General features: G+C 40.8%; 1 protein-coding gene across 1 annotated transcript in view; it reads right to left on the reverse strand.

The window, feature by feature from the left end:
• Positions 1 to 1091: 1091 nt before the first annotated feature.
• The window catches only part of LOC143030931 (protein argonaute-2-like), a 238563-nt gene continuing 226852 nt past the window's right edge, over positions 1092 to 12802 (reverse strand). Inside the window, exon 16 of the mRNA XM_076194202.1 lies at positions 1092 to 2316. Within this exon, the coding sequence (XP_076050317.1) occupies positions 2178 to 2316 (139 nt within the window). The 3' untranslated portion in view covers positions 1092 to 2177. The remainder of the gene's footprint in view (positions 2317 to 12802) is intronic.

Consider the following 12802-nt stretch of genomic DNA (forward strand, 5'->3'; position numbering starts at 1 on the left):
TATTTTTCCTCAGAAATTTAATCTTTTTAACAATATGTACACATAGAAATAAAAAAAAATCATTGTTATTCTTATAAGAGGTAAATAAAAAAAATTGACTCACCAAAATGTTCAGATAGGGCCACTCTTCAAAAATATTTGGTAGGACCTTTTCCACGGTATGAGTTTTTGAAATTACTGAATATTTTGCCTATTAACTCTTAGATAATATGGTATTTTTAAGTGAAAGGAAGTGATACTACATGTATTAATAGGTAATCAGGAAAGGAAATGATTTATAAATTTTGTTTGTCTGAATAACTAATTCGGTCGTACCGCACAAGAGTACGGGTGTCCGGGGTCCCCTTAAGGGGGAAAAAGCCCTTGGTATATAGATATAGATTACACTGTAAGGATGTGTTACAAGGTGTAGACATTGAGTAAGTCTTTCATAGAACTGTGGTTATTTAATATATTTTTGCAATCCACAATTGGTAATATCATGCCCGACATGGACACACAGAAATAGGAAGGTCAGTAGACTAGCCAGCCAGCAAGCAGGCAAGTATGAGGGTCAGTTGGCTGGCTGGTTGGCAGGCAGGTTGATGAATAGGAAGATTGGCTGGCTGCCCAGCAGGGAGGCAGATGTGTAGGAAGGTTGACTGGCAGGTAGGCTGATAGGCAGGTAGGCAGGCAAGTATGGAAGATATACAGGAGGAACACTCTAGTACACTTGGACGACTTGTGACTGACTACCTCTTTTGACCTTTTGTGCTGCTATTTCATATGCCCATGTAGTTTTACATGGAAAGCTCTGATTGGTCTGTGAAGCTTGTGATTGGTTCTTTTAGATAGTAAAAATTAAATAATAAAAGTTCAAAATATAATGTAATATAACATTTCATTAAATTTGGAAGATTTGATAAAGTAAGGATAAGGGAAGCAGAACAGATGCAGTATTGTTATAGCAATTTGTTACGGTCACCACAGAACTATGTGCCTATCATCTTCATGTGCTGCTCTATGGGGAAAATTTTAGTTTCAGTGTAGTTTCTCAATGGCTTTGTGTGATTTGTAGGGTACTTGTATACAGGGTAAAATAGAAACAAATATTTTCATTCATTATTGTTTTTCTATTTTTTATTATTATTGTTTTTTTTTTAATTCAAATTTTACAATGATTATGGAGCCCATTAAAATGAAAAGTAGGAACAATTACGAATAGCTATCACTTGTGCCCCTTTTGTGCCTGGATAACCCACAATTGCCTAAACTCTGAGTATCAATAATTCTTTCTGCAAACACAAACGCATATTCCATTATGTAATTCTCGTTCTGCAATGAAATTACCTCCATATATCTACATTTGGACATTTGAGACAAATGTATGCCCTAACTTTCACTATATATATGGTTATCATCCCTTAAAGTCATGAAATAAAAAAATTATCAAACCTTTATCACTAACTCAGGAACAATATGGTAATTTTCCTGATGAAATAATATTAACAAGAACATACCGATAATCTTTTGAGGACAAGGAACTAGGAGTTCTGTAGGTTGGTCCTTGATGAATATTCGAGTATAATTTGTAAACTAAAGTGGTGGCAGAGACAAAAAACAGGATAGTTACAGAAGAGATCTGAAAAAGAATAGCTTCCCACACAAATTGAATGAGGACAAATTGAACAAATTGAATGAGGAAACAGTGAATACAAAAACTATACAAGAATTTGGGAGAAAACTGAATGCTGAAAGATACAAAAGTGAGTCACTACAAGTATAGCTCTTAAAATACAACTAGGTAAATACATGGTCAGGGGGCAGCACAAGGATCAAATCTAATGCATTACACAATCATTTTCAAGATAGGTGATCAGTAGATTTTGCAATACTTGGTTGTTCCCACATTAATCCTACATTTTCAGCACAAGGATCAAATCTAATGCATTACACAATCATTTTCAAGATAGGTGATCAGTAGATTTTGCAATACTTGGTTGTTCCCACATTAATCCTACATTTTCCAGTATCACCCAACCTACTATCACCTCAAAATCATACTTTTGACGGTTCACATTATATCATGGCACTCAAAAATCTGAAAATATATTCTAAGTCCATCACTTGTAATACATTAGCTGGACCAAAAGCATGTAGAATACAATTAATATATTTCCTATTACAGTGTTGGATAATTACAAAAAGTACATTTGTAAAGCCTGATTTATCCTAATGGCTTTCATGATTTCATCATTTGAAAAATGCCCAGCCTCTCCTCCAGAGGCCAACGATCCTGAGTCACTCTGAATTAGCTCCAGTATATGAACCTTGGCCCTGTGGAAAAGGAAAAAAGAAAATAATGTATACTTGTATGACAAAAAAAAATATATAATAATAATATCTAATAGAATCATGCTATCCATGAACTATATTGTACTGTCCAATTTTACAATATCTATATATGATGATATTGTCCTAAACTATAGTTTACCAGAGCTTCTGTCCTTTGTGGACAATCTCATGCCACTTTCAAGCATCATTTTATATCTCATGTTGGTTTAGTTAGTTACATACATATACCAAAGGCTTTTATCCCTCCTTACACAGGTGGTAGCCAAAAAGAAAAAGGCATAGAAACCACTCCCACCCATTCCATCCCCTACACACTCCAATCCCCTCCACCCTCCTCCCTCCCTCACATCTTGGCACCTCCTGGATTACGGGTCATCCTGCATCCCATCCACTGCCCATAAACAACCCTTTTCTATTCACCCCTATCTTCTGTCCTCTTCCGTTCTTCCTCAACAGACATTCCTCTTTTGTAATACCCCTTTTACCCCATCCATCCATCTCATCCTAGGATGCCCCCTCATATTCACTCCTCTCCTTCCACACTTCTTTTATTAATCTTTCTTCACTCCCGTCTGGGGTATTGGCTGCTTGTTACTGTGGCAAAGAAGCATGCAGTCGATACTTTAGGGTCTATATGGGGTGCCCCTATGGACCAGAGCCACACATCATTTTTCTATGATAGAGGAAAACTCTGTTCATAGAAAAATGATGACACTTTTATACTACGACTGTCCCTCTGTTATGCTGTCCCCCAACCCTTGTTGCTATACTGTACCATTTCTTTGAGTATTTTCATTTTCTACGGTGGGGGAATTCCCTGTGGTGGGGGAAAAGAATACTGCCCCCAAGTATTCCCACTTGGATCGTAAGAGGCAAGAAAAAAGGGACGGGGATTGGGACTAGGCATCCCTCTCCTTGTAGCCCTACAGGGCACATTCCTAGAAAAAAAGGCAGAGGCATAAGAGGGGCTGGAGGGCCTCGGCCCAGCACCCTAAGGTTTGGGTCTTTTAATGTGCGTGGATGTGGTACAGATGAGAGTAAAAGGGAAGAGATAGGTAGTATGTTTGTGAGAAGAAAGATGGATGTGTTGGCTTTGAGTGAAACTAAGCTGAAAGGGAAGGGCGATTGTAAGTTTGGGAGTGTAAGTGGGAGGTTATCAGGAGTGAAGAGAGGGCGAGGGAGGGAAGGGGTGGCTATACTAGTAAGTGAAGAGATAGGTAAACGTGTAGTGGAGTGGAAGGAGGTTTCCTCAAGGATAATGTGGATGAAGGTGAAACTGGGAAAGGAGATATGGGTTTTTGTAAGTGCATATGGGCCTGGCAGTGAGAAGAATGTAGAAGAAAGGGAGGCCTTTTGGATAGATTTAAATGAGCGCATAGAGGGTTTAGGAAGAAGTGTAAATGTAATAGTACTGGGAGACCTTAATGCTAGGGTAGGAAAGGAGCCAATTGATGTAGTGGTTGGGAAATGTGGAGTTCCAGGAAAGAATCTTAGTGGAGAGTTGATGGTGGAAATGTGTCTAGAAAGAGAGTTGATGATTGCAAATACAGTGTTTTGGAAGAAAGCCAAGCATAAGTACACATGGGAGAGGGTGGTGGAGGGAAAGGTGGTGGATAGAGCTTTAATGGACTATGTAGTGGTAAATAGGATTATGATAGGAAGAATTAGGGATGTACATGTGCTAAGGGGAGAGGGTGGGGGAATATCAGATCATTTTCTGGTGGAAGGTAAGTTGAGAGTGGAGGACAGATGGAGGAGGAGGAAGGGGACAAAAGGTAGGGAGGTGCTTAGAGTGAACTCTCTAAACGAGGGGGAAAAGGAGAAGGAGTACAAAAGGAGGCCGAGGGAGGAGTGGGAGGGAGTGAAGGATAGAGTGGAGGTAGGTGTGGAGGAGGAATGGGGATGGTTCAAGGAGGGAGTCACAAAGTGTGCAAGGATGGTGTGTGGTACAAGAAGGTCAGGAGGAAATAGAAGGAAGGGTAGTGAGTGGTGGGATGAGGAAATGAAGAAGGTTGTAGAAGAGAAGAAGCGAGCTTTCACAGATTGGTTACAGAGTAGGACGAGGGAGTCATATGAGACGTACAGGGAAAAGAAAAGAGAAGTAAAGAAAAAGGTAAAGGAGGCAAAGAGGAGAGCAGATGTAAAATGGGGTAAGAGTATGACAGAAAAATTTGAAAGTAATAAAAAGCTGTTTTGGAAAGAAATTAAGAGAGGAAGAGGAGGCAAATCAAGTAGAGAAGAAAAGGTAAAAGGTGCAGATGGAGAGATGATAATGGAGAAGGCAGTAAGGGGAAGATGGGCAGAATATTTTAGGGAGTTGCTTAACCCGTACAGTGTTGCTTTATAGGAGTGAAACAGGTCACGTAGGGTTGGATTTTGGCCAAATAATATTATTGTCTAATAAAATTGGAAAAAAATAGCTGATTTCAACAATATAAATGCGATATCTGAGTGTTTCCTGTAGGCTGTCATTTCCTGTGATTCCTTTCACGCCTGGCTGCAATACTAGAGTGGTGCTGCGTAAGACGAAACATGTGGAATAGTACTATGCAATCTCCGCTTCTTATTTATTATTTCCGACACACTTTGAATGCTTCTTCCGTGACTATATATTGTTTAGTTTGAGTTTCTTGTAAAATATATCTTAGGATTGTTTGTCTAGCCTTTCTATAGTCATATCATAGTACCAAATTTATCGCGCTCGTACAGACTATATTTTCTGTATGTGTATATAAGTAGCACAATATTATCCCTTCATTGCACAAGCATAACATGTTTTCTAACACCAACAACAACAAAATTGTACACAGCTGCTCAAATAAGCCATTATACCAATTTGATGTTTTTTATGTTGGTACTCCTGCATACCACAGCCCGCCCGCTCTCGCCTGCCTGCTGTGTGGGGTGTACCCCACACATTTTCCCATTTATTATGTAGCTTCCGTGTCTTTGCATTTGCTGCCGACCAATTTGGTATTGCTCTGCTACTGTACAGTTCACATAACATCCCAATTTTACAAGTATATCTAAGAGATAATTGTGTATTACCTCTGGACTGTAGCATATCCCATGAAAATCCGTACGGCTGGGAAACTAAGGACTCAGGTTCCGAGGCAGAAATGAATGAGTGAATATGAACGCACATGTGAATGAAACACAGCACAGATAATGTGGCAATTGATGCTTACATAGGGAAAAGTGTATTGGCTAATGTACCTACAACTGCCGACCAGTTTTTTTTTTTTTTTTATTCAGATACATATATATATATATATATATATATATATATATCCCACATCCGACCTAGTAATGGACCAAAAGGTCTCCTGTCGGCATGCTCCGCCTTTGTAATCCTTTGTAAACTGTTGAACACGCAAATACGCATCCCATGGCCATAGGGGAAAAAAATCCTGTGCCTGTAAACTTTCAGGTTTCCTTATTATAAACGGCCATAGGGGGGAAATTCCTGTACCTCTAAACTTTCAAGTTTACCTATTTATAAACGGCCATGGGGGAAAAAAATCCTGTAACTGTGACATTATCGTCATAAAGAACACTCTATTTCCGCCGATGTCAAGCCCCGGGGCATGGTGCAGGATAACACGTGCGAGCAGGGAAGATGTGACAGTGCGTCTGGATAGCATGCATGGCCGGCTTATCACGCCGCAGGGGTGCCAACACAACCGACGATGACTCTACGCATGAACACAAAATACCTTGAAATTGCTATTCAAGTTGGAATAATATAAAAATAGCTGATCTACTAAACAGGATTTTGAGTATATTGATAAGTAATCATGACACCACTGATATATTTCTATAAAAATACCTATTTCTTCAATAAATCACTCGTGGTCATGGATACATTCAATGAAATAGACCACAGCAATACAATAAAAATCAGAGTGAGCTTTCAAAATCATATTTAGGAATAGAAAAGACATCTTGAACCATTTCTACAAGTTTAGGTGCCGTGAAGTAAAAGAAAAGATGATCCGTATATATACGTACTAAACACTTTCCCTCCCGAACGTATATATACGTACTAAACACTTTGCGGGTTAAGGGGACCAGCTGGTCAAGAATCGATGAAAATTGGGAAAAAAATGAAAAACTGGGAAAAAATTTCTACATCTGCGTATGGCAATCGACAGTCTGTATGTGGAGTATTTAATCAAAATTCGCCTTATTTTTGTAGTTATGGCAAATAAACCCCCTCCTCCCCCCAACTCGACCCCATCTCGGCCCTATGATACGTATTGGTCACTACAATATATATATTATTGCAATAAATAACAATAATTTGTAATGATTGAGTGCTATTCCTAGTGACTTCTGGCAACTCTGTCTCTGTACCAGAGGTTATATATAGACCCCAGAATGGGTAGATGCCTCAGAAAGCGATAAACAGTAGACAAAAATTGAGTGATACGCTCCACTGCAAGCCACCATCAATCCTTTTGTCATTTGACAAGCTGTTATACTATTTTTGAGATGCCATGTCCTCGCAAGCAAACCAAACACCTTCAGGAAGCTAGGAAAAGGCAAGAATTACAAAGTAAGCAAGCTATGACACCCTAATGTAATAACCTGCCTAAAATGCAGGTGGGGACCAGGAGCCAGAAGACAGAAGATTATATGACTGGACATCAACATATATGACTGAATATGAATAAATTTTATTCTAAATATCATCAACATTCAAACCTAAAAAGCTAAATAAGGAAATGCCATGATATCCCTTATTTATATTAGTATGTAGGGGTTCAAAGTTAGTGAAAACTTTGACGGCCCGTATCTCAAAACCTAAGTTTTATACCTTCAAACTTCTACTCCTCCATAACTTCTTGATCAATTTCAATGAAAATTCACACATAATATGTCTAAATCTGCCTGATTGATGAAATAGAATGTTTTTTTTAATATCTGAAAGGGTTAATTTTTGCCAAAAAAAAATTCCCCTATTTGAAGGGGGACGGGGGTGGGAAAAGATATAAAAATTAAAATTCCACAAACTAATTACTTTAACTAAAATTTCTCTCTATCAGTTTGAAGGTCTGGATAAGGTCCTTCCACCATATTAGTTTCATTCATGTAGAGCAATTATTATAGGAGTAGTAGTCAATTCAAAATTATCAATTTTTTTGGAAGGGAGATGGGGGGCAAAACATGAAAGGGTTGCAGATTAGTTTTTTTTGGTTAGGAAAGATGTATATGGTGTCCTTAACTCCTGGCATAAATTTCTGTGCAATAACCCAATTAATAAAGATTTTCATCTTTTGATCAGCCGGTCCCCTTAACCCCTTCCATACGGTGCCGCACACGTAGGCGTCATGGACTTAGATCTCGGTGGCAGCAGCCAATGCCAGCCGTACGACGTGTCGTAATAATACTCGCATCATAAAATATAGTCACCGCTTATATCGATCGTTCTCTCTTCACCCGTGAATTTTGATAACCATAGAAAATGCGATTACAAAAGAATTAGAAAGAATGTCATTATGGAGGGGCGACTACAATAAATATAATCAAGACGCCGATATGGCAGCCTCGCGAATACACTCGCTCCCCATGACGCCTACGTGTGCGGCCCCGTATGGAAGGGGTTAATGTGAAGGAGGATAGGGAGGGAAAGATAGCTGCAGTGGGAAATGCTAAGAAAATTAGAGTGATGAGTGAAGAAAATGGAGGAGAAATAAGGATGAAGTGAAGGCAGCAGTTAAGATGATGAAAGCAGGTAAGGCACCTGGTCTGGATGGATGCCATGCAGAATGTCTTAAAAAAGGAGGTATAGTGATGGTGGACTGGCTGGTGAGGTTATCTAATGTTTGCTGGAGAGAAGGTAGAGTGCCAGAGGACTGGAGGAGTGCGTGTATAGTTCCATTTTACAAGGGAAAGGGGGACAAGTGTGAATGTAGTAGTTTCAGAGGGATTAGCTTGTTAGGTTTAGTTGGGAAGGTTTATGGGAGGATCTTGATTGAGAGGATTAGAAGAGGAACAGAGGGAGTAATTGGTGAGGAACAGTGTGGGTTTAGGACAGGTAGAGGTTGTGTAGATCAGATTTTTGCGGTAAGACAGATAAGTGAGAAAGCTATAGGAAAGGGGAAGGATGTTTTCTGGGCCTTTATGGATCTGGAAAAGGCTTACGACAGGGTAGACAGGAAAGCACTGTGGGAGGTTATGCAGATATATGGGATAGGAGGAAAGCTTTTGGGAGCTGTCAAGAGTTTTTATGAGAGTAGTAGAGCTTGTGTCAGGATCGTAAATGGAGAGAGTGAGTGGTTTGAGATAAAGGTGGGACTTCGTCAGGGATGCGTTATGTCACCCTGGCTGTTCAACTTATACATGGATGGGGTGGTGCGAGAGGTGAATGCAAGGGTAGTGGGTCAAGGATTGGAGATGGTTAAGGAAAATGGAGAAAAGTGGGAGGTGAGCCAATTGTTGTTTGCGGACGACACTGCGCTTGTGGCAGGATCGGAGGAAGGATTGAGGAAGCTGGTGATAGAGTTTGGGAGAGTGTGTGATAGAAGAAAGCTGAAGATAAATGTGGGTAAAAGTAAGGTGATGAGATGTACAAGGGGTGAAAGTGGCAGTAATCTGGAAGTGAGCATTACGGGAGAGCGACTGGAGGAAGTGGATAGTCTTAGATATTTGGGTGCAAATGTGACAGGAAAGGGTGGAGTGAAGGTGGAGGTAGAATGTAGATTGAGAGAAGCGAGCAAATGCCTTGGTGGTTTAAAAAGTGTAATGAGGAATAGGAATCTGGGAATGGATGCTAAGAGGAGACTGTATGAAGGAGTGATTGTGCCAACAGCACTGTATGGAGCAGAAACATGGAACATAAGAGAGGAAGAGAGAAGGAACTTGAATGTGTTTGAGATGAAGTGTCTGAGAAGTATGATGGGGGTTACTAGGCTAGATAGAGTGACAAATGAGGAAGTGAGGAGGAGAACAGGGGTCACCAAATCTCATTAAAGACATTGACTGGAAAAAGTACAACGGCGAGCCACAAAACTGATTCCAAATATCAAAAATAAATCATATGAAAATCGACTAAAAAATATGAATCTGTTTTCCCTAAAAAAGCGTAGACTCAGAGGTGACTTGATACAGGTCTTTAAGATTTTAAAGGGAATTGACAACATCAAAAGTGACCAAATTTTCACACTGAATGAGAATCAGACAAGAAACAATGGTCTCAAACTGTCCGGAAATAGATTCAATTTGGAAGTAGGTAGAAACAACTTTGCCAACCGTGTAGTTAATGAATGGAATAAACTTCCTGCACAGGTAGTGCAATGTAGTTCAGTTCGAAGCTTTAAGAATCATTTAGATAAATACCTAAGTAAGATGCTGTAATGATTATAATTTATGTTATATTATTTGTTTTTGTTTTGTTATAATTTGTCTGTCGGTTTGGACACATGGAAAGAATGAGTGAAGAAAGACTAGTAAAAGAGGTATGGAAGGCAGATGTGGAGGGAGTGAACATGAGGGGACGTCCTAGGATGAGGTGGATGGATGGGGTGAAGGGGGCTTTGGGGAAGAGGGGAATGTCTGTTGAGGAAGGAAGGGAGAGGACGGAAGACAGAGGTGAGTGGAGAATGGTTGTATATGGATGATGTTGTGACTGCATGAGGAGAAATGGGCGGGGGGGTGGGGTAGTATGTGTGAGTAAATTTTGACGCAGCCCGAAGGGATTTCTCCCCGTCCTCTCCTTATATGAAAAGGGGGTCGCCGATTAAATGAAGCGGCCTTGGTGTGGATGTACTGTGTCTTGCGACACTGCTTCTGACCCTGGGCGGTGGGCGGGGTGCAGGGATGACCCGTCATCCAGGAGGTGCTCAGATGAGAGGAAGGGTGGGAGGGGTGTGGAGTGTATTTGGGGATGAAATGGGTGGGAGTGTTTTTGTGCCTTTCCCTTTTTGGCTACCTCCCTTGGAAGGGGGAAGGGGCCTTGGTATATGTATGTATGTATGTATTAGTTATATGTCAATTTATAATCATTTACTATTTACCTTTTTGTTTGTTATTCAACTATACCTATGCATTTATTTATGTATTCTATTTGTTATTTTTACATTATTATAGTTTTAATCTATTATTAATATGATTTTTTTTTTTTTTTTTTTTTTTTTGCATCCGACCTAGATATGGATCAAAAGGTCTCCTGTCGGCATGCTCCGCCTTTGTAAACCTTTGTAAACCTTTGAAAGGGAGCTGGGAGATAGGGTGGATGAAAGAGTATTAGGATGGTTTGGACACATGGAAAGAATGAGTGAAGAAAGACTAGTAAAGGAGGTATGGAAGGCAGATGTGGAGGGAGTAAACATGAGGGGATGTCCTAGGATGAGATGGATGGATGGGGTGAAGGGGGCTTTGGGGAAGAGGGGAATGTCTGTTGAGGAAGGACGGGAGAGGACAGAAGACAGGGGTGAATGGAGAATGGTTGTATATGGAAAATGTTGTGATGCATGAGGTGGATTGGACGGGGGAATGGGGGTGAGGTAGTGTGTGTGAGCAAAAATTTTTGACGCAGCCCGAAGGGATTTCTTCCCGTCCTCTCCCTGGTATGGGGGGACGGAGAGGGGGGGTCGCCGATTTAATGAAGCGGCCTTGCTGTGGATGTGCTGTGTCCTGCGACACTGCTTCTGACCCAGGGCAGTGGACAGGATGCAGGGATGACCCGTCATCTAGGAGGTGCTAAGATGGGAGGGAGGGTGGAAGGGTGTGGAGTGTTTTCGGGGATGAAATGGGTGGGAATGTTTTTGTGCCTTGTCCTTTTTGGCTACCCCCCTGGTAAGGGGGAAAAAAGCCTTGGTATATGTATGTATGTCTTCACTCATTCTTTCCATGTGTCCAAACCATCCTAAAACTCTTTCATCGACCCTATCTCCTAACTCCCTTTCCCCCCCTGTTCTCCTCCTCACCTCATTTCTCAGAACTCTATCTAGCCTAATAACCCCTATCATACTTCTCAGACATTTCATCTCAAACACATTCAAAGTCCTTCTCTCTTCCTCTCTTATGTTCCACGTTTCTGCCCCATACAGTGTTGTTGGCACAATCACTCCTTCATATAACCAAATGTCTATTTTTCATTACATTTTTTAATCCACCAAGACATTTACTCGCTTCTCTCAATCTACATTCTATCTCCACTCCCTTTCCTGCCATATTTGCACCCAAGTATCTAAAACTATCCACTTCCTCCAGTCTCTCTCCCTTAATATTCACTTCCAGCCTGCTGCCACTCTCTCCCCTTGTACATCTCATCACTTTACTTTTGCCCACATTTATCTTCAACTTCCTTCTTTCATACACCTTCTCAAACTCTGTCACTAACTTCCTCAATCCCTCCTCTGATCCTGCTACAAGCACAGTGTCATCAGCATACTGGCTTGTTTCCCACTTTTCTCCATTTTCTTTAACTATCTCCAACCCCTGACCCACTACCCTTGCAGCTCTCACATTACCCCATCGTATAGATTGGACAACCAGGGTGACATATCACATCCCTGGCAAAGTCCCACCTTTACCTCAAACCATTTACTCTCTCCATTTTTAATCCTAACACAAGCTCTACTACTCTCATAAAAACTCTGTGACTGGTCTAACAGCTTTCCTCCTATCCCATATATCTGCAATACCTCCCACAGTGCCTTCCTGTCTACCCTGTTGTAAGCATTTTCCAAATCCATAAAAGCACAAAAGACATAAGCCTTCCCACTCTACCCTCTCTTAAACAAATGTTAAATAACCTCACCAGCCAGTCCACCATAACTGTACCTCCTTTTTTCAGGCATTCTGCATGGCATCCATCAACCCTGGTGCCTTACCTGCTCTCATCATCTTAACAGCTGCTTTCACTTCATCTCTCCCTATTTCTCCTCCATTTTCCTCACTCATTACTTTCATTTTCTTAGCGCTTCCCACTGCAACTACCTTTCCCTCCCTATCCTCCTTCACATTTAGCAACTCCCTAAAATACTCTGCCCACCTTTCACTGCCTTCTCTTCCATTATCATCTCTCCATCTGCACCTTTTCCCTTTTTTTTTTTTTTTTTTTTAATATTTGATTTGCCTCCTCTTCCTCTTTAATTTCTTTCCAAAACATCTTTTCATTACTTCCAAAATTTTCTGTCATACTCTTTCCCCATTTCACATCTGCTCTCCTCTTTGCCTCCTTTATCTTATGCTTGACTTCCCTTCTCTTTACTTTATACCTCTCACATGATTCCCTCGTCCTAATTTGTAGCCAATCTATGAAAGCCTACTTCTCTTCTACACCGTTCTTTGCTTCCTCATCCCACCATTCACTACCCTTCCTTCTATTTCCTCCTGCCCTCCTTGTTCCACACATCATCTTTACACACCGTATGACTCCCTCCTTGAACCATCCCCATTCCTCCTCTACTCCTAGTTCTATTCTATCTTCCATTCCTCCCCACTCCTCTCTGAGCTTCTT

This window comes from Oratosquilla oratoria, chromosome 12 (assembly GCF_046742065.1).
Source record: "Oratosquilla oratoria isolate Oo_2021 chromosome 12, ASM4674206v1, whole genome shotgun sequence".
In the NCBI taxonomy this organism is placed as follows: Eukaryota; Metazoa; Arthropoda; class Malacostraca; order Stomatopoda; family Squillidae; genus Oratosquilla; species Oratosquilla oratoria.